The following is a 19389-nucleotide window of genomic DNA, read 5'->3' on the forward strand; positions in this document are numbered from 1 at the left end:
AGGCACAGCAGCAACGAATCCGACTAGGAACCATGAGGTTTCAGGTTCGATCCCTGGCCTCGCTCAGTGGGTTAAGGATCTGGTGTTACCGTGAACTGTGGTGTAGGCCAGTGGCTACACTTCCTATTCAACCTCTAGCCTGGGAATCTCCATATGCCGCAGGTGCAGCCCTCAAAAGACAAAAAAAAAAAAAAAAAAAAAAATCACAGCAGGATTTTTTGTGGAATAAAAAATCCACAAAAACCCCAGGTTAGCAGACTCTGGGTCTTGTGAGAAAATGCAAAAGATCGGGAGCAATGGATTTGATCTTGAAGAACAGGTCGGTTGACATCGAAGCTCATCACAGAGCTGTGGCCATGCAGGCAGGAGGTGCTGGTGTGGGAACACACAGACCAATGGAATGGAAGAGAGTGCAGACCCACACCGGTGCACACACAGGGACACAGACACACACGGAGGCACATGCGCACACACACACACAGACACTCGGTTTTTGTTTTTTTGTTCTTCTGCCTTTCTTCCTCTCTCCCCGTTTCTTCCTTCCTTCTCTCTCTCTCCCTCTTTCTTTTGTCTTTTTAGGGCCGTGCCCATGGCGCCCATGGCGTATGGAAGTTCCCAGGCTAAGGGTCAAATGTGGCGGGATCTGAGCCACCTCTTCGATCTACACTGCCGCCTGCCACAATGCTGGATCCTTAGCCCGCTGAGCGAGGCCGGGGATCAAACCCACATTCTTGTGGAGACCATGTCAGCATCTTAACCTGCTGAGCCACAACGGGAACTCGGTTTTTAACAAAGGTGGCGTACAGCGCAATGGCTAATGAGGGAGTCTTTTCAATAAATGGTGTTGGACCATCTGGACAGCCACCCGGTAGAAATGAAACCGTTCCTTCTTCTCCTTGCGTATAAAGAGTCAACTCAGGGTAGACTGTAGACCTAAACGGCCTCGACAGGCAAAGCAGGACACAGAGAACACTCGCCAAGAGCAAAGGTTGCTCCATCTTGAAGAAGTTGATCAATTAACGGGACTCTTTTCATTTTGTTTATTTCTTTCTGGCCACGCCCTCATCATGCAGAAATTCCCTGGCCAGGGGTGGAACCTGCACCACAGTGGTGACCCAAGCGACAGCAGTGGCAATGCTGGACCCTTAACCAGCTAGGCCGCCAGAGAACTCCTAAATCGGACTCTTTTAAAACCTCCTTTAAGAAAAAGAGCCAGCATGAGAGGAAAGCAGCACAGCCACCAAGTGGAGAAGATGTTTGCTCCACCGGAACTGGCCAAGGGGTCATGCCCAACATACAAAGAAGTAAAGCCGGTGAGAAGAAGGCAGAGCCCCGACGGGGACAGAGGAAGAGAGGCTTCACAAAAGGACCACCGCTGGCCAGTCAGTGAAGTCGCGCTGGTGGCAAGACAAATACAGCCCGGGTGAGATTCCACGGCATGTCCACAGATGGGCTAAGAGGGAAGGAACGGACACTGCAGAGCCCAGAGAGGGCGTTTCACACGCTCCCGTCAGGGCGCGTAAAGCTGTGCGATGACCTATGTCAGGACCTGGCCACTTCTTCCCTAGGAGCACACCTGCCACAGATGCTGCCACGGGCTCTCCAAAGGGCACGCACACGGACGAACCCAAGCCATACCATTCAGGGAGATCCAGAACAAGAACTGACCCAGAGGCCCAGCTAGAGCAGCACAGGGGTGTGGCGGTCGTGTGTTCAGAGCGAGAGAGAGGTCGCTGCTGCCTCCCTGGGGAGACGAGGTCTCACCCACAAAACGTGGACCCAAAGAAGCCGGTGCCAGCTTGTGGTGGGAAGGGCCGGGGGTGGGGGCTGCTTTGGGGGGAAGGGCACAAGGTGGGGTGTCAGGGACGGCTTCCTTCCTGATCTGAGTGAGGCTGTGTGGACAGGCTCACACACAGCAACTCTAAGTGTTATAAACCCCACAGCCCAAGCCCTGGGCTCCTGCGCGGGCCCTCACGCCTGCTCCGCGTTTCATCTCGGGGGGACCTCTGGGCCTCTGTGTTCCCTCCCATCTCTCACTCCACCTGCTTGGTCCCTTTGCAGGTTGTGTTGGTGTGTTGGGTTTTCCTTCTTTTTTTTTTTTTTTTTTTTTTTGTCTTTTGTCTTTTGTCTTTGTTGTTGTTGTTGTTGTTGTTGTTGTTGCTATTTCTTGGGCCGCTCCCGTGGCATATGGAGGTTCCCAGGCTAGAGGTTGAATCGGCGCTGTAGCCACCAGCCTACGCCAGAGCCACAGCAACGCGGGATCCGAGCCGCGTCTGCAACCTACACCACAGCTCACGGCAACGCCGGATCGTTAACCCACTGAGCAAGGGCAGGGACCGAACCCGCAACCTCATGGTTCCTAGTCGGATTCGTTAACCACTGCGCCACGACGGGAACTCCGGGTTTTCCTTCTAAACAGACTGGGAAGCCACCTCTCCCCGCGCCTCTGCTGCCGCCTCGTCCCGTCTGGGCGGTGCTGCTTCCCGACCACGTTCCCTGCTTCTGGCCCTCGGTCCTTTTCCTGTTTGCTCAGCAGCCAGATCCTCTTCGATCAGAGGCAAGTCCTGTCCCATCAAACTGGCGCAGTCCATCCACCCACCCTCCCTGGTCCTGGCTGGCCTCTAGCCGCCCTCGCCCGTGCGGCAGGACCCTGGCACTCGCTGGCCCCCCTCCAGGTATTCCCGCGCTCAGCCTCCTGGCTGCCCTCATCCCCCCTTGCCTGTCCCCTGACCCACTCTGCAGGCTACTTCTCCTTCCTGACCCAGACTCCAGGCGGGGCTGCCAGCTTTGTCCAGGGAGAGGCCCCAGCAAGTGCCTGCTGGGAAGGGGGCGAGCCGTTAGGCTCTAGGGGAGGGGTGCCCCAACGGGTCCCCCTGGGAGCCAGGAGGGAAGATCCAGGGACCATCGGGCTTCTGGAGCCCCTGGCGAAGGAGCCCTCAGGGGGCTCCCCTAACTTTCCCGTCCTGCGCTCTGGCTCTAGATGTTTAGGTTTCTGGTTGGAGGCAGGAGCTACGGGCCTCATCTCTGCCCTCCGACGCTGGTTCTGTCCCCAGCTGCGCCCTCCTCCCTCTGACCTGGGCCTGTAGCTGCTGCAGTCAGTGGGCGGTGGCTGGAACCCCCTTCCTGCCCCTCCTTCCACAGGCCGAGGTCCCTCTGCTCAGTGTGGTCAGAGCAGGCAGTGTGGGGGCTGGGGGGCTGCAAACCGAGTTCCCTCTTCCGGGCTAGGCTGCCCCTCCCCAGCCCCGGCCCTCAAGCCTAAGGCCCGGCCAGTGGGGAGGGGGCGGGTCTGTGCCCTCCGTCAGGGGGAGAACAGTGCTGGGGTCCCGAGCTGGGCGTGGGGACAGAAGGCCCTGCATGGGAGTCTGTCCGACTCGAGTGGGTGAATTTGCTCGCAGACGGGGTGGCCCTGCATCCCCACACAGCTGGCACCTGCTGTCCGGGAAGTGGCTGGGTGATCAGGTCCAAGGCTGCTGCTTGGGGTGGGCAGGTTGTAAGCTTAGAGGAGAGGCGGGCGGCGGCCGGGGCTCACCTTCAGCCCGAACTTGTCCTGGAGCTCCTCCAGGTCCATCCTGTGGTACAGGGCGGTGACGTCGTGCCGCTCCTCCTGGGGGGCCGTGGCCTGTGGGGGGCGGGCGGGTGGTCACGTGGGGGCGGGTGGCGGGTCTGGTCCCCCCACCCCCTTGGGCTGCGGCCTCACGTTGGCCAGCTGCGTCTCCAGCTCCAGCACCTGCGCCATGTCCTCCTGCACCAGGCTGCTGTCCTCTGGGAGACTCATGTCCGCCCGCAGCATCGTGGCCACTGACACCATGAACTGCAGGTAGGCTTCTCGAACCTGGGCCAGAGGATGCGGGACAGTCTGGCGGCCTCGGCCACCTGGGCCCCCATGGAGCTCTCTGTGGGGGCGGGGTGCACAGAACAGCCCCCAGGATGCCCTGAGGGAGGGGGGCCCAGGCAGCGAATGCCTCCAGATCAGGGGCTCACACCCCCACGAGCTGGGGTGGGGGCCGTGGGCTCCGTGGACGGGTGGGCCCTGCTCCCTCAGACCCACGCCATGGGCTGCACCGGAGCCACACCCAGACTCTCAGGGCTGGGCTCCCTCCTCCTTCCCCCACTTCCATATGTGACTCGGTTCCTGAGCTTCCTGGGACCTGGAGGCCTAGTCCAGGGAGTCACATGGCCGCCTACAGAGTGCCAGGTACACAGCAGGTGCCAGGAGAGGCCAGGGCCACCTGGTGCCAGGGTTGAGGGGGCTGCCTTAGCCAGGAATTAGGCCCCCACGGCCGCCTTCTTTGTGGCCTGTCTGGACGGGCTCCCTCATTTGCAGGCAAGAACTGCAGAGGCCAACTTCTCCCAGTGAGTCAGCCTCCTGCTGAGGCCCCCAGGCCAGTCCTGGCCAGCAGCTGCCCACCTGACCCCTGGCTGCCAGGTGTGCCCTTCTAGATGCTGGGTCCCGGCTGCTCTGAGTCGGGCCCCCTGGTCTGCTGTCCAGGCCGCACTGCCCCAGCCACAGTTCCTTCTTTTGGTTACACTGGACCCACCCTTCTCAACCTCGCTCATCGCCGCCTCTGCCCGGAGGTCTGCCCTATCGCCTCACGGCCGTGGGTCATGTTGCCTCCTGCCTTTTCAATCTGCTCCCCATTCTCCCTCCCCCGACTCCCCCCATCGGCCCCGCTGGCCCTGTCCTGCCCGCCTTCTGCCAGCAGTTCCTGTTTCTCTCCTCCTGGTGCAGGAGCAGCATGGCTCAAGGGGCAGGCCCAGGGCCCGGCCGGCCTGCGTTCAGATCTCTCCTGGCCCCATGCAGTGAGCCTGCAGCGTGGACCACAGTCTTGCCCTGATGAAATGGGGGTGACGGGTGTGCCTCTTGGGGCTGCCGGGCTGGGCTGGTCCTCGGGCCCGGCTCTAGGTGTCCAGGGACGCCCGGATGGTGGTGATAAAGGCAGAGGTCCATGCCTGCGTCCCCAGCCCTCAGCACTGGCTTGACTCACGCAGGTGCCCTCAAAGGCTCGCCGTGGGGGGCAAGGGTCAGGAGGACACCCGGGGCCACGGGTGGCCCTGAAGTGATGGGCGGAGGTGGGGGGAGGCAGGACAGTGCTGGGCAGCCTGACTCACCTTCTGGTTGGCGCCCGCGCTGAAGTAGTGCTCCCGGGACGGCATGCCCAGGGTGGGCTGGTCTATCTGGAGACACAGTGTGGGAACCGGGCATGGAGCTGGGCGTGGAGCTCCGGTGGGGACAGGAGCTCCGTCTGGACTGCCCTGCTCTGGGGCCGCACTGCCGGTGGGCACGTTCCGCACCAGGTCTGGCTGTGGCCCGCGGTGGCCCCGAGGCTGGGCTTTCTGCACTGGTGCCAAGGGCCTGGCCGGACGGTCCCGAGGGCCAGCTCGGCACATGGGCCGCATGGGCCAGCTCTCAGGCCCTGGAGGGCCCAACAGAAACCCAGAGCCCACCTGTGCCCCTGGCCATGGCCCTGTGAGAGCCTCTAGCCAGCCCCCGGCCCCCTGCCGACCCCGGCCCTCGGGGACGCCCGTGCCCTGCCCTGGCGCGTACGTAGATGATGTGCCGGCTGGAGTTCTGGTCGTCGTTCCAGATGAAGAGGTCGATGAGGACCCGCCTGTTGAACTGCGCGTTCATCACGGCCAGCTGCCGCTCCAGCTCCCACCCGGGGCCTGGGGGTCAGCGCCCCATGCTGGAGACCCGCCGGCCCTGGCGTCCGAGCCCAGCCCTCTTCCGACGGCGAATCCCAGGCTCCTGAGCCCAGAACTGGGGGGCACGGGGGACCCCTGCCCGGCCTTTGGTGGCAAGCACACCTGCGGGCCTTGGGGTGGGGGACTCGGGTCTGCTTCCCCACATTGTCCACAGGGAGCAACGGCTCCCTGAGAGCAGCCCTGTGGGGGTGGCTGCCGATGGCCAGGGGCGCCCCCCCACCAGTGCAGAGAGCAGGACACGTGCTGGGGACCTGAGCCCTGGGTCCCCCTCTTGGGCTCTGGGAGGGATGCCCCTCTGCAGAGCCGGCACAGACCAGCCGCTCAGAGCCCGCCAGCAGCTACGGCAAACTCCCCGGCCTGGGCCTGGAAGCCTCAGTGCCAAGGAGCCTCAGGCCCAGGGCCACCCACCCCTGCGAGCTACCACCACACATGGCCTTACCTGCGTTCTCGCTCCATTTGTCCATGGCCACTGGCCAGCCCCCTACCACCTCTAGGATGTCCAGCAGGGGCTTTGAGTCCCGCTTCTCTATCACACCTGAGGGGGAGGGAGCAGTCACTCACCCCGATGCCCGGTGGGTGTGACAGCCGCTGTCACACAGACCTGGAGGGCGCTGCTCCCCTGCCAAAGTCCAGCCCTCCTGTCACAGCCTCTGCAGCGACTGGAAGGAGCAGAGGTGGGAGTCAGGCGTGAAAGGGGCTGCGGACCGTGAAGGCACAGGTGCCACCAGGACGAGGGCGGGGAGGGGAGGCCCCATGGGGGGGGTGCCCAGGCAGTGCTCTGATGGGTGCGGGAAAGGGTGGCACTGGGCACCTGGTGGCGGGGGTGGGGGGTGCCAACTGGGTCAGGAAGCCCTGAAGCCCTCCAGCGCCGGGCAGCCTGCACCTGCTGGACAGGGCACAGACCAAAGCGTCCCTGGCAGCTAGGGAGAACTTCGGTCAAGAACCAAGCGAAGGCGGGAATAGGGAGGGGCCCACTGCGAGGGCAGAGTCTTCTGGGCTGGGAGGGCCTGGCCGGGCAACTGGACTTGCGGGAGCCTGGGAAGGGAGCCCTCGGGTGGGGGCAGGGAGGTTCCAGGAGCCAAGGGCCTGGGTGAGCCCTGAGGCTCGCCCGGAGGGGGGTGTCCCGCGTGGCTGGTGGGGCACTCTGAGCTGTCTTTCTTTGCTCCTGAGTTGGAAGCAGGGACAAAACGTAAGAGCCGCCAGTGACGGATCAAGGGCTGGCTGTCCAGGGCTGGCCATTATAAGTGCTATTGTCTGGCTTCCCGGGCTGGTCCCGTAGCTGATGGACGGGCCTCCTGGCGGCAGACTGGGCAGAGGTGTATTTTGACATGCAGTCTGGCCTTTGTCCTCTGTACATACATTCAGGCCTTCAGGCCAGAAATCCCGTAAGGGAAGGGACGCAGGAAGTCTCCTTCAGTGGGTGCTGGCCAGCCTGGGTGACGTGACCTTGCACTTCCATGGAGGGGAGAGGAGTGCGCAAGTGGGGATCCCACGGACACACCCCCGTAACCGGGGTCAGGTGTACCAGGCGACAAGCCCTGCCCTCCAGGAGACCCCTGGGAAACAGCCGGCCTTGACCCCTGCTGCCAAGGAGAGGGGAGCAGACGCCACAGGCTGGGTTTGCAAGCCCCAAGCAGGCTCCCGGGGCTGGGGGTGGGTCAGCCTGCAGGTGCCCAAGTGCGAGAATCCTCTTTTTCTTCGTTTTATGGCCCCACCCGCAGCACATGGAAGTTCCTGTGCTGGGGGTTGAATCAGAGCTGCAGCTGCCAGCCTACACCACAGCCACAGCAATGCGGGATCCCTAACCCACTGAGCGAGGCCAGGGATCGAACCTGCATCCTCACGGATTCTAGTCGGGTTCTTAACCTGCTGAGCCACAACGGGAAATCTAAATGGATCCTCTTAATAGGATTCAGGAGTTCCCGTTGTGGCGCAGTGGTTAACGAACCCGACTAGGAACCATGAGGTTGCGGGTTCGATCCCTGCCCTTGCTCAGTGGGTTAACGATCCGGTGTTGCCGTGAGCTGTGGTATAGGTTGCAGACATGGCTCGGATCCAGCGTTGCTGTGGCTCTGGCGTAGGCTGGTGGCTACAACTCCGATTAGACCCCTAGCTTGGGAACCTCCATATGCCACGAGAGCGGCCCAAGAAAATGCCAAAAAAAAAAAAAAATTAATAGCTTTCAAAGCCCCGAGAAAAATCCCGAACCCCCCCAACACTCACACACATTCACACAAAGACACATAAACTCACATACACAACAGACACACAAAGATACACCCAAAGATGTACACACAAACACACATACACACAAAGACACGTATACACACATGCACACACAAACCCACACACACATATAGACAGAAACACATATGCCTGCACACACACAGACACACACATGCATACACACACATATGTGTACACATGCACACACAGACACACACACTCTCTGCTTCCTCAGTCAGGCTCCTAAACCCCCACTGGGCACATCAGTGCGCTTCCTGGTCAAAGTGGTTTGGAGGAGACTCTGCGGTCGTTTTGACAGAACCCCCGCCCTCCATGTCTGGTCCCTCTAGACGGCTGCTCAGTGTCCTCGTCCCCCACTGGCCCCAGCGGCCCTGCCTTCAGCAAGCATCCTATTAGGTTAGTTCCCAGACAAGCCCCCCAACACTGCGGGTGTTCCCCATTAGCGGTTTCCATCGGCTGAGCCCCTGCTCCTCGGCTGTACATCCCCACTAGCCCCCCCGACGCCCCGTTTTTGGAGTGGAGGCCAGGCTCTCCCCCCGCAAACCCCACTGCAGTGGTTCCTGCACCTACTGAGACGCCCTAAATAGGCTGCCTCACACCTTTAGCAAGTGTCACTGATCATGTTTCCTTAACACGCACGCACGCACACACGCACGCACACACACACACACACACACACATGCACGCATGCACTTTCCCTGGGGCTCAGGCAGGCTCCGCATCGTCTTCCTCCTGCCTGGACACACTGTGGCCTCCTGGGGTCAGGGGGTGAGCTGGTGACGGACTCCACGGGGAGCCTGGACCCGGGGACGGGGTGGGGGGGCACACAGCCCCCCTGGCGTGAGTTCCGAGTGGTACCACTCCATCCCGCTCTGCCCCAGGGCCGAGGGGTCCTGGAGGGGGACGAGGTCCTGGCAGCGCCCCCCCACCTCCCACCCCGCCGACTCACTCTCGTTCATACACGAGCGGTACAGCGTCCTGGCCTTCTGCATGGCCGGCCGGTCCTTGGCGGTCGAATTCTCCAGCACCCCTGTGGGCAGAGGAGGAAGCTGGACAGAGGCCTGAGGTGGTGGCTGGGGGGCAGGTCGAAGGTGGCCATGCCTCGGCCACATGCAGTCACAGGCGTCCCTCCTGCCCCGCTGGGCCTGGGTGCCCCGGCCCGAGGAGGGCTCGGCGGCGGCCCCACCCCAGCTCCAGGCCACAGCCACCTTTGAGGATGATTTCCAGCTCCTCCCGCAGGATGTCGAAGACGCTGTAGCGGGAGTTGGTCTCGGGGATCACGTGGCGCCGCAGCCAGCCCCCGCAGGCGTACTGGTAGAAGTCGTCACACGGCTCCTTGGATGGGTCCATGTTCTGGAGGATCCTGGCGGCTGCGGGCCCCCGGGGTGGGTGGGTTGGGGGGAGAGGGGATCGCGGTGTGGGCGGCCCGAGGGGCTGTCGGAAATGCAGCCCTTGCCCACGGGGCGGGGTCACCCTCTGGCCTCAAGGGTGGAGCAGGGGATTCCGGAGGCAACGGAACCCGTGGCCAGCCCCCCCACCCAAGTCCACACCGCACCTCTGGGCTCAGCAGCTGGCCCTGCCCCTGGAGCCCCTGCCCGGCCAGCCGGTCCCCGGCGAGGGGCTCTTACCCACCGCAGGCTTCCCTTTTGTTGGATGGATGCCTCTACCCCAGAAGCCCGAGTCCGCAGGGAGCGTGTGGCCGAGGTCCCCGGCTGAGTGCTTCCAGCTGAGGTGGCGGGGCTGGAGCCCACCCGGGACCCTCCCTCACACTGTGCCACCCAGATGGGACCTCACAGGAGGCACCCCCCCAGGATTCCATCCCGGACCCCAAAGGGGCTGAAAAATCACATTTCTGGGTTTTTACACCAGTGTTTCTTCACACCCTTTTCACTGTGTTTTATCTGCAAATGATGGCATATGGCGCCCAATTTTAAGACGAACTCCTGGGAGAAACCTGGAGTGTGTGCATGTGCATGTGCATGTGTGTGTGTGTGTGTGTGTGTGTGTGTGAGTGAGAGAGAGAGCGATCTTTCACGAAGGCAGAAAAGAGGCCCTGCGGTCCCGGCAGCTTCGCTGGGGTCACAGGGGCCTGAGGGGCAGGGCGCGGCCTCCTGGGGGCCTGGGGGTGGTGGGTGAGAAGCAGGAGCAGATTGCTTCCTCCACCCACTGCGGAGGCCCTGCTGCCAGCCAGCATCTCGGGCCTCAGCCCTGCACGGAGGGAGGCTTGGAGGGCGGGGGGCTCACCTGCCATCACGCAGCCCGGGCTGGTGCAGAGCTCCACTGCATCCTCGGGCGCTTTGAGGTCTGAGGACAAGGAGCAGCTTGAGCACGTAGGGGCCTACGGGGTGCGGGGGGGGCTGCGGGAAGGGGCACAGGGAGTGGGGAGGGATGGGGCAGGTAGGGTCTAGTCTCCACGCTGCCCCCGCCCCGTGGGTGTTCTGGCCTGTGGCCTTGAGGGCGTCCGGGGGGCAGCCTGCACCCTCCCCGGTTGGGGGGTGGGGCGAGGGCGGGCCTGGGGCCACTTAAGAGTGACCATAAGCTCATTCTGGCTTGATCTCAGCAGTGCCCTGGGAGCCCCTTTAGACCCTCTGGCTCCACTGACCCCCATAGCTTCCCCAGACCCCTGAGGGCTGGAGCCGGCCCTTCTGCCCTCCTGCCTGTCTGCCCAGCCAGCTCTCACCCCGCCAGGGGTCACCTCCTTCAGGCAGCCTGCCATGCCGTCCCATCCCCGCACAGCCTTATGCTCTCCCCACCGCCACCCCCTTGTGGCATCCGCATGTGTCAAGGGGAGCGGCTCTTGAGCCCCAGGAGCATCCCGCCCCCAGCGGGTGAACTCGGCTGCATCCCTGCCACCGCCCTCTCTTCCCCCCAAGCTCTGATGCCTGGGCAGGGCCAGGGCCCCGCCTTCCTGCCACACGCCCTTGGCTGGCTGTGGAGCCCGGCCCGGTTTCCCAGCCCGCTGCTCGGGCCGAGGTGGGGACGGCGGGGCTACCTCGGGGTGCTCGTTTTACAACGGTCTTCTCTTCCTTTGAGAAGCAAAGCCGGCTAGAAAAGAGTGGCAGCTGCTTCCCTGGGGAGAAACACAGCACTCAGCCTTCCGTCTTGGGCTGGGGCCTGCCTGGACCCACCCTGGCATCCTCCTCCTCCGGGCGGGCGGGGGAGTCCAGGCGCTTCCAGTGTGCTGCTGTCGTGAGGGCTGGTCACCAGGGAACCGGGACACCGGGACCCCAGCCGAAGTCAGACCCGAGCGGAGGGGGAAGGGGCTCCCCTGGCTTGCCAGCCTTACTGTCTGGGGGCCCCCAGCGGCCGGGCCGAGCGCCTGAGGCAGGGCCTCTTCCCTAAAGGGCCCTCTAACATCCTCCTCTGCCGTGGGGGCCAGGGCGTCCCCTTGGGCAAGTGGGCAGCTCCCGGGGGCCAAGGGAGAGCGATAAACTCCTTCAGGGGGAAGGAGGTCCTCCGGGGGTCACTTTCTGGCCCACTGGCCACCCTCTGCTCCAGCCCCTCCACTTTTGCAGGCAGCTGGAGGTTCAAAGCCCTGCCCCATCTGTCTGCCCCGCGGGGTGGGAGCGCTGCCTGGTCAGCAGCGGCATCTTCTGGGACAGCTGTCCACACCTGGAGGGGGCGTGGGGAGGAGGGCTGCTGGGGGGAAGAGGAGACTCAGGCCCAGGGAAGAGCCCAGCAGGCCTGCCCATCCTCCTCCAGGGAGCCCACGGAGGCCTGACGGGCAGGAGGGGACAGGGCTTCGTCCAGGCTGGGGCTCTGGGCAGGTTTGGGACCCAGTTTAGCCCACCCTCGAGCCTGCATAGGGGACAGGAGGCCCTGAACAAGCTGGGTGGCCCTGGGGGGCCAGACCATCGGCAGGAGTGTTCACCAGACGTGTCATCTGGGGCTGGGGTGGGGACAGGTGCCTCTTTTGCTCCTGTCTGTTGCTGCTCTTTCCACTTCCACGAATAGTCCATGAACCTGACACTTGTTAACCTCACAAGCCAGCCCCGGGCCGCGTTCTGGAGATTCAAGTCCGGGTCCCCGACCCGCCCCGTCCTTAAGGGGCGCCCAGTCCCGGGCAAACGGGAGAAAAGTGATACACAGATTGAGGCCCGCGGTTTAAAGGTCCATCTGAGCTTCGGAGAAGACAAGGAAATCCCACGGGTGAGAAAGAGACGGGAAGTGCTGAGTGGGGGCGTCTGGCTGCCACCCGGGGCGTCTGCCGCGCTCAGTAACCGGGAGCCCCGGGACAAGGGGGCGGAAGAGTGGCCGCCAAAGAGACACACCGAACAAGGACAGCAAGCCGGAGAGGAGACAGGAGAGTCTTGGAAGGCGGCAGAGAGCCAACAACATAAAGAGACCAAAAGAACCGCCTTCCAGAAACAGCTCAGCCCTCCCGGGAGTGACTGGGGGTAGCGGCTGTTTCACCAGCGGCGGGGCGGGGACTCTAGGAGGGGCAGGGGGCGGAGAAGGAGGAGGGGCAAGGGGCGGGCAAGGGGCGGGGCCTCAGAGCGGAGGCCCAGTTAAGGAGCGCTCCGAGCTCGCCGCTGGCTTGGGAGGGATCCAGGTTCCCGAGAGCCCAGAGAGCATCGCACCTGCCCTCAGGTTCTTTCACCGGCGCCCCCCTCCCTGCACGGAGGCGGTGCCTGAAGGCGGGGGCGGGGCAGGAAAGCTGGGAGAAACCCTCCCCCACGAGGAAGCAGGCCAAAGGGACCCGAAACAGCGCAAAGAGGGGCGTTTGTTGGTGATCACGTGTCAGAGTCAGCAAAGTATTTAAAATGACCCCAATGCTGAAGTCACACGGTCTTGTACAAAAGACGGACAATGCATGGAGCTATGAGGTGAATTTTACCAAACGGAAACTATAAAAAAGAACTAAGTGGAAATGTGAGACAAGGGGCGAAGAATTCAATTTTTAGCTTTAACAACCCCCTGCCTCTACAGACGAAAGTGCTAGTGTCAGCATGTAAAGGTCAGTATCAGTTATCCAACCTGAACCACAAAGAAAAAGATGAAAAGAAATGGAACGGAGCAAGACATGTACAAAACCACGCAGGGCTAACGGGAAACGTCCCCTAAGACGGGGACAGGCAGCGCTGTCCTAGCCAGCACCGCATGGGGTCCTGCTGGTTCAGAACAACAAGAGAAGGAAATAAAAGGTACACACACAGGTAGAACGGGACGTAATAAAACTCTGTTTGCAGATGACACGATCGTCTGTGTAGACCATTTCAAAGAATCAAGCAAAATCCCCCCTGGAACTGACAAGAGACCATAGCAGGTCTCAGGACACAGGGATAACATACAACATACATAACATACATAACATAACATTCGTAACAAGTCAGTTGCTTTCCTGTATATCAGCAATGAGCTGGGATTTTAAATTATAAGGGCAATGCCATTTGCAACATCACCTTAGGAATTCTCATCGTGGCTCAGTGGTTAGCGAACCCAGGGAACATCCATGAGGATGCAGGTTTGATCCCTGGCCTTGCTCAGTGGGTTAAGGATCTGGTGTTGCCATGAGCTGTGTTGTAGGTCACAGACACAGCTCGGATCTGATGTTGCTGTGGCTCTGGTGTAGGCAGGTGGCGTCAGCTCTGATCGGACCCCTAGCCTGGGAACCTCCATATGCTGCAGAAAAAGGACAAACAAACCAACAAAAACAAAAATATACAATATCACCTTAAACAAATGAAAGAGATAGGTATAAATCTAACGAAATATGTACAGGACATGTGTGTGAAACACTATAAAACACTGATGAAAAAATAAAACATCTAAGTCAATGGAGAGATAGTCTGTGTTCATGGGTTGGAAGACAGTATTATTGTCAATTCTTCCCACTTCGATCTACAGATTCCAGATAATTCCCAACAAAATCCCAGTGAGCTATTTTGTGTTTATTGACCAATTGATTCTGAAGGTTGTAGAGCAAAAATAGAGAGCTAGAACAGCCAGTGGTGAAGGAGAATGGAAGCTGGAAGAGACACAGGACTTGATTTCAAGACTTATGATAAGGCTGCTAGTATCCAGGATGCATGGTATTGGCAAAAGAAGAGACCCATAGATCAATCAGTCCAACAGACTCGAGAGCCCAGGAATGGATCCACGCAAATGCAGGTACCTTTCTTTGACAGAGGAGCAAAGGCAATTTGTTGGAGAAAGTATAGCCATTCAAGAAATGTACCCAAAGGAACAACTGGACATTCAAGTACAAAAACGAAGCAAGAAATTAGACACGGGCCTTATGCCTGCACAAAAATTAGCACAAAACCAACCACAGACTTAAAGATAATATGCACATCTTGGATTTCCCACTGCAGTGCAGTGGGTTAAGGATCGGTCTGCAGTGGCTCAGGCTGCAAAAGGTGTGGGTGTGATCCGCAGCCTGGCACAATGGGTTAAAGAGTTCGGTCTTGCAGCAGCTGCAGTGTCGGTCTCCACTGCAGCTCGGATCCAGAACGTTCATATGCGGCAGGTGCAGCTATTTAGAAAAATGCACATTTATAAAATTTCCTTTTTTTCTTTTTAATGATTTTTATTTCTTCCCATTTTAGCTGGTTTACAGTGTTCTGTCAGTTTTCCACCGTGCAGCCGTGAGCCAGTCACACACCCACACACATTCTTTTTTCTCACATTATCGGGCTCCATCATAAGTGGACATAGATGTAGTTCCCGGCGCTATACAGAAGGCTCTCGTGGCTTATCCATTCCCAAGGCTATAAAACTTCCTGAAGACAGAAGAAAATCTACATGACCTTGGGTCTGATGATGATTTTTAAAATACAACACAAAGGTTAGGGAACCAGTGTTGTCACTGCTGTGGCTCAGGTTCGATCCCACCTGGGAACTTCTGTATGCCATGGGTCAGGCCCCCCAAATACAAGGCAAATAACACGAGCCCTGAAAGAAAAAGCTAACAAGTGAGACTTTATTAAAATGAAAACTGTTCTGTGAAAGATGTGTCAAGAGAATGAAGAGATGAGCCACAAACTGTGAGAAAATATTTGCTGACGCATATCTGATATCCAAAAAGGATGAAGAGCTCTCAAAACTCAACAGTGAAAAAACAAATTCCCAACTAAAAACTGGGCAAAGGATGTGAAGGCACCAAAGAAGATACAAGGTTGAAAAATTAACTTCTGCAAAGATGTGCAAATCAATCATTTATCACCAGCGAATTGTAAATTAAAACAACGAGACACCACTGCACACCTATTTGAATGTCTAAAAAAAATAAATAAATAATTGATGATGGAGCTCCCTGGTGGCTCAGTGGGGCAAGGATCTGGCATTGTCAGTGCAGTGGCTTGGGTTGCTGCTTTGGTGTGGGTTTGATCCCTGGCCTGGGAACTTCCACATGCTGAGGGTGCAGCCAGAGAGAGAGAGAGAGAGAGAGAGAGAACTGATGATATTAACTTCTGGTGACAGTGCAGAGCTGTCATAGCTAGTGTGGAAGAAAGCTGTGCAGCCACCTTGGAAGACAGTTTGGCAGTTTCTTACAAAAGCAAACACGGTGCTGCAAGAGGATCCAGCAAATCCACTCCTAGGTGTTTGCCCAAATGCCTTCAAAACTCATGTCCTACACAAAAACCCGAATGGGAAAGTTTAGAGCAGCTTTATTTATAACTTCAAAAAACTGGAAGAAAACACGGGTTAATGGACAAACTGTATTAAATTCATACAACAGAATTATTATTCAGCAGTAAGGGGAAAAAGCTGCCAAGCCACAGGAGGTATGGATGGATCCTAAGTGCTTATTACTAAGTGAAAGAAAGCAGGCTGAAAAAGCTGCATACATTGATTCTAATTCTATGACATTCTGCAGAAAGAGAAAGACAAATACCATATGATATCACTTATATGTGAAATCTAAAATATGGCATAAATGAACCTATCTGCAAAACAGAAACAGACTCACAGGCATAGAGAACAGACGTGTGGTTGCCAGGGGGGAGAGAGGGAGGGAGGGGGAGTTTGGGCTTAGTGGATGCAAACTATTACACTGAGGACGGAGAAGCAATGGGGTCCCACCATACAGCGCAGGGAACTGTACACCATCTCCTGGGATAGGCCATGATGGAAAGGAATATTTTTAAAAAGACTCTCTCACTATCTCTCTTCACACAGAAAGAGCAGGTCGCCAGGTGGATGCCCTGGTTGGTGGGAAGGAATGATGATCAGAACCAGGATGGTAAGTGGAGGGTCAACCGGGTAAATGATGTGTTCCTGGAACCCACACGGCCTCTGAAAGACTCACCTGCAGCTAGACAGACAAAACCAGCACAAATGGCCAGCCCTGGACGGTAAGTTTGCGCCTTCTCCATGCCTGTACCCCTCCCATCTCCCCCCCAGCATTCCCAGCACGGGCTGCCATAACCTTCCAGTTGGGGGGAATACGTGGGGTAAGGTCATTGGATGCCATAGCTCCAGATTTGCCTGAGGAGCAGTGAACAAACCTGACTAGCATCCATGAGGACGCGGGTTCGATCCCTGGCCTTGCTTAGTGGGTTAAGGATCTGGCATTGCTGTGAGCTGTGGTAGGTGGCAGATGTGGCTTAGATCTGGTGCGGCTGTGGCTGTGGCGTAGGCTGGCGGCTGCAGCTCCAATTTGACCCCTAGCCTGGGAACCTCCAAATGCTGCGGGTGCAGCCCTAAAAAGCAAAAGGGAAAAAAAAAAAGAAGATTGCCTGAGGATGCAGTGGGCTCTTGGGAAAACAATTCCAAAATGGAACCAGACAAGATGGTCATGTTTTTTGCACACAACACTTTAACTCACGCCACCTGTTGAATCATCACAGAAGCTTGTAAGTGTCCCCTCCTCCATCTTCCTGATGAGAAGACCAACAGGCATGTGGGGTGAGGCACCTGAGGCTGGACACTAGCCGGGGCGGAGTCTGGGCATCCGGCCCCCATATTCTCATTCAAAATCTCTGTCCTTCGGAGCAAGCCAAAAAGCAAAACAGAAAGGCCTTTGCCACAAAGGCTGGATAGAAATGAGATCTTCTGGGGTTCCTGCTGTGGCTCAGCGGGTTACAAACCTGACTATTATCTATGAGGATGCGAGTTCGATTCCTGACCTCAATTAGTGGATTAAAGATCTGGTATTGTTGTGAGCTGTGGTGTAGGTTGCAGACATGGCTTGGATCCCATGTTGCTGAGGCTGTGGTATAGGCTGGCAGCTACAGCTCAATTTGACCCCTAGCCTGGGAACCTCCATGTGTCTCAGGGGTGGCCCTAAAAAACAAACAAACGAACAAACAAAAAAAGAAAAATAAAAAACCAAAAGAAATCTTCCTCTTATGCTTGAACAGGAGCAAGAAGACACACAGCAAACAGACCCCAAACAGGGATGTTTTTCCCATTGAGATTCCAGAGGGAGTTGCCTTCCTTGTCCTTAATTGACGTGTGTCTCTGTTTTTTTATATTTGCTTGAATAAATTCAAGCAAAAATAACTTGAATATGCCTATTATTTTCACGTAGACGCTCTACATTAAAACAACAACAACAAAAAATAACAACTGACATTTTCCTCTGAAAATTTTGTTGTTCTCCTGAAGGTTGGCCTTGATGGAAATAATTTGTTTCCTTTTTCTGTCTTGTCTCCCTGTCTCTGTCTCAGTCCCTCTGTGTCTGTCTGGCTGTCTCGCTCTGTCTCTAACAGGAGAGGGCCAGGAAGAACTTTACTGAGTGGAAAACAGCCGTCCTCCCTGGAGAACATATAACCACTGGCTGGTTGGCATGCAGGTTCGGGGTGAGTTCCTTTGACCCTGTGGTCAAGGAAACCTCAAGCTGAGAGATTAATTTTAGGCTGGTAGCACCCCAGGGTGCCTGATGGAAACAAACACACGTATTCTCTGGAGGGAAACTTTCTCAGCCCAAGTAACACGGGATTCTCAGAGACAAAGCCAATTTGAATGCGGACTCATGTTTATGAACAGACAAGCTTCCATGTCTGAAACAGTACACAGCAGACTAGAACCCCAAGGATTTCATATTTGGGGATCATCTGACCCATAATGTGGAAGCTGGCATCATGGGCCCCACACCTTGATGTCCCCCTGCAGCTGTGCTCTTGGAGTTGCTCCCACTGAGGGCAGAGACTATTTCCCCCTCTCTTCACTGTGGGCTTGTCCTGTGGCTTTGGTGACAGAATGAGGTGGACATGATGCACTGCACCTCTGGGTCCAGGAGGACTTGTGTGTTTCTGCTTGTCCCTTGAACATCTGTAAGGAGAGTGACCTGCTTGCTGGTCCTCAGAGGAGGGTGAAAATCATGAGACAGAGCTGCCCCAGCTGAGCCTGACAAGGGCCCACCTATGGGTGTCTGTTAGGATTAATAATTGTCGTTTTAAGCCCCTTGAGTGTTGGGGTGGTTTGTTAGGCAGCAGTAGCTAGCTAATGCAGAAAAACCCAAATGTGTTTGAACTACTGAAAGAAAAGTTAAAAACAAGGGCAAAGAAAAATGGAAAAAGAATTACTTGAGAAAAGAATCACTTGGAAATTCTAGAAATAAAGAGAATGTAATTGTTGAAATTAAATTTTAAAAAGTCCAAAATGGATGGGTTAAGTGGTAGATACAACAGAACTGGAGGTAGATTTAGTGAATTTGAATGTAGTTCTGAAGAATTTACCTGGAATGCAGGGCAATGTCAAAGAAACATAAACCTTTCCTTAAAAGACATGGAAGATGGAGAAAAACTGAGTGCATATGTAATCAGAATTTTAGGGAAGAACAGAGATGATGTGAGACACACAATATTAAAAAGACAGTGGTGGAGTCCCTGCTTTGGCACAGTGGGTTAAGAATCCTACCACAGTGCCTGGGTGGCCATGGTGGTGTGGATTCAACCCCTGGCCTGGTGCAGTGGGTTAAAAGATACAGTGTGGCCATGGCTGTGGTGTAGGCCCCAGCTGTGGCTCAGATTCAGTCCCCGATCTGGGAACTTCCATATGCAATGGGTGTGGCCACACAAAACCAAAACAAAACACAGTGGCCACAAGTTTCAAAAATCGGTGAGTTATTAATGCTCACTCCCAAGAATCCCAACAGATCCAAAGCAGAATAAACAGAAAGAGCTCCATCGCTGGATACCCCATGGTGAAAATGCAGAATGCCAAAGGGAAAATAGCTCAGCAGGGGAAAAGTTCACTTGACAAGAATGAAAATTAGTTTGTACCAGATTTCTGAACAGCAGCAATAAAAGTCAGAAGACAGTGAAATTAAATCTTCAAGATATTGAGAGAATGTAACTAAGCCTGGATTTGTTTAACTGGTTAAATGATTACTGAAGTTTGAATGCCAAATAAAGCCTTTTTCAATAAACAAGTTTCATTACTGAAAGATTGCTTTAAAGCTGTGTTCCAGGTCCCTAGACTAACTGACTAATATGCCTGCCCATTTCTGGGTGCGAATATCCTAGACTGACTTGGCTAGAGGTCTCCCGC

General features: G+C 56.8%; 1 protein-coding gene across 1 annotated transcript in view; it reads right to left on the reverse strand.

The window, feature by feature from the left end:
• The window catches only part of MMEL1 (membrane metalloendopeptidase like 1), a 34111-nt gene that overhangs the window by 9001 nt on the left and 5721 nt on the right, over positions 1-19389 (reverse strand). Inside the window, exons 2-10 of the mRNA XM_021095207.1 lie at positions 10943-11020; positions 10195-10254; positions 9159-9320; positions 8900-8980; positions 6143-6238; positions 5546-5664; positions 5110-5175; positions 3698-3832; positions 3530-3619 (exon numbers count right to left, since the gene is read on the reverse strand). Of these exons, the coding sequence (XP_020950866.1) occupies positions 3530-3619; positions 3698-3832; positions 5110-5175; positions 5546-5664; positions 6143-6238; positions 8900-8980; positions 9159-9320; positions 10195-10254; positions 10943-11020 (887 nt within the window). The remainder of the gene's footprint in view (positions 1-3529; positions 3620-3697; positions 3833-5109; positions 5176-5545; positions 5665-6142; positions 6239-8899; positions 8981-9158; positions 9321-10194; positions 10255-10942; positions 11021-19389) is intronic.

This window comes from Sus scrofa, chromosome 6, assembly GCF_000003025.6.
Source record: "Sus scrofa isolate TJ Tabasco breed Duroc chromosome 6, Sscrofa11.1, whole genome shotgun sequence".
Classification (NCBI taxonomy): Eukaryota; Metazoa; Chordata; class Mammalia; order Artiodactyla; family Suidae; genus Sus; species Sus scrofa.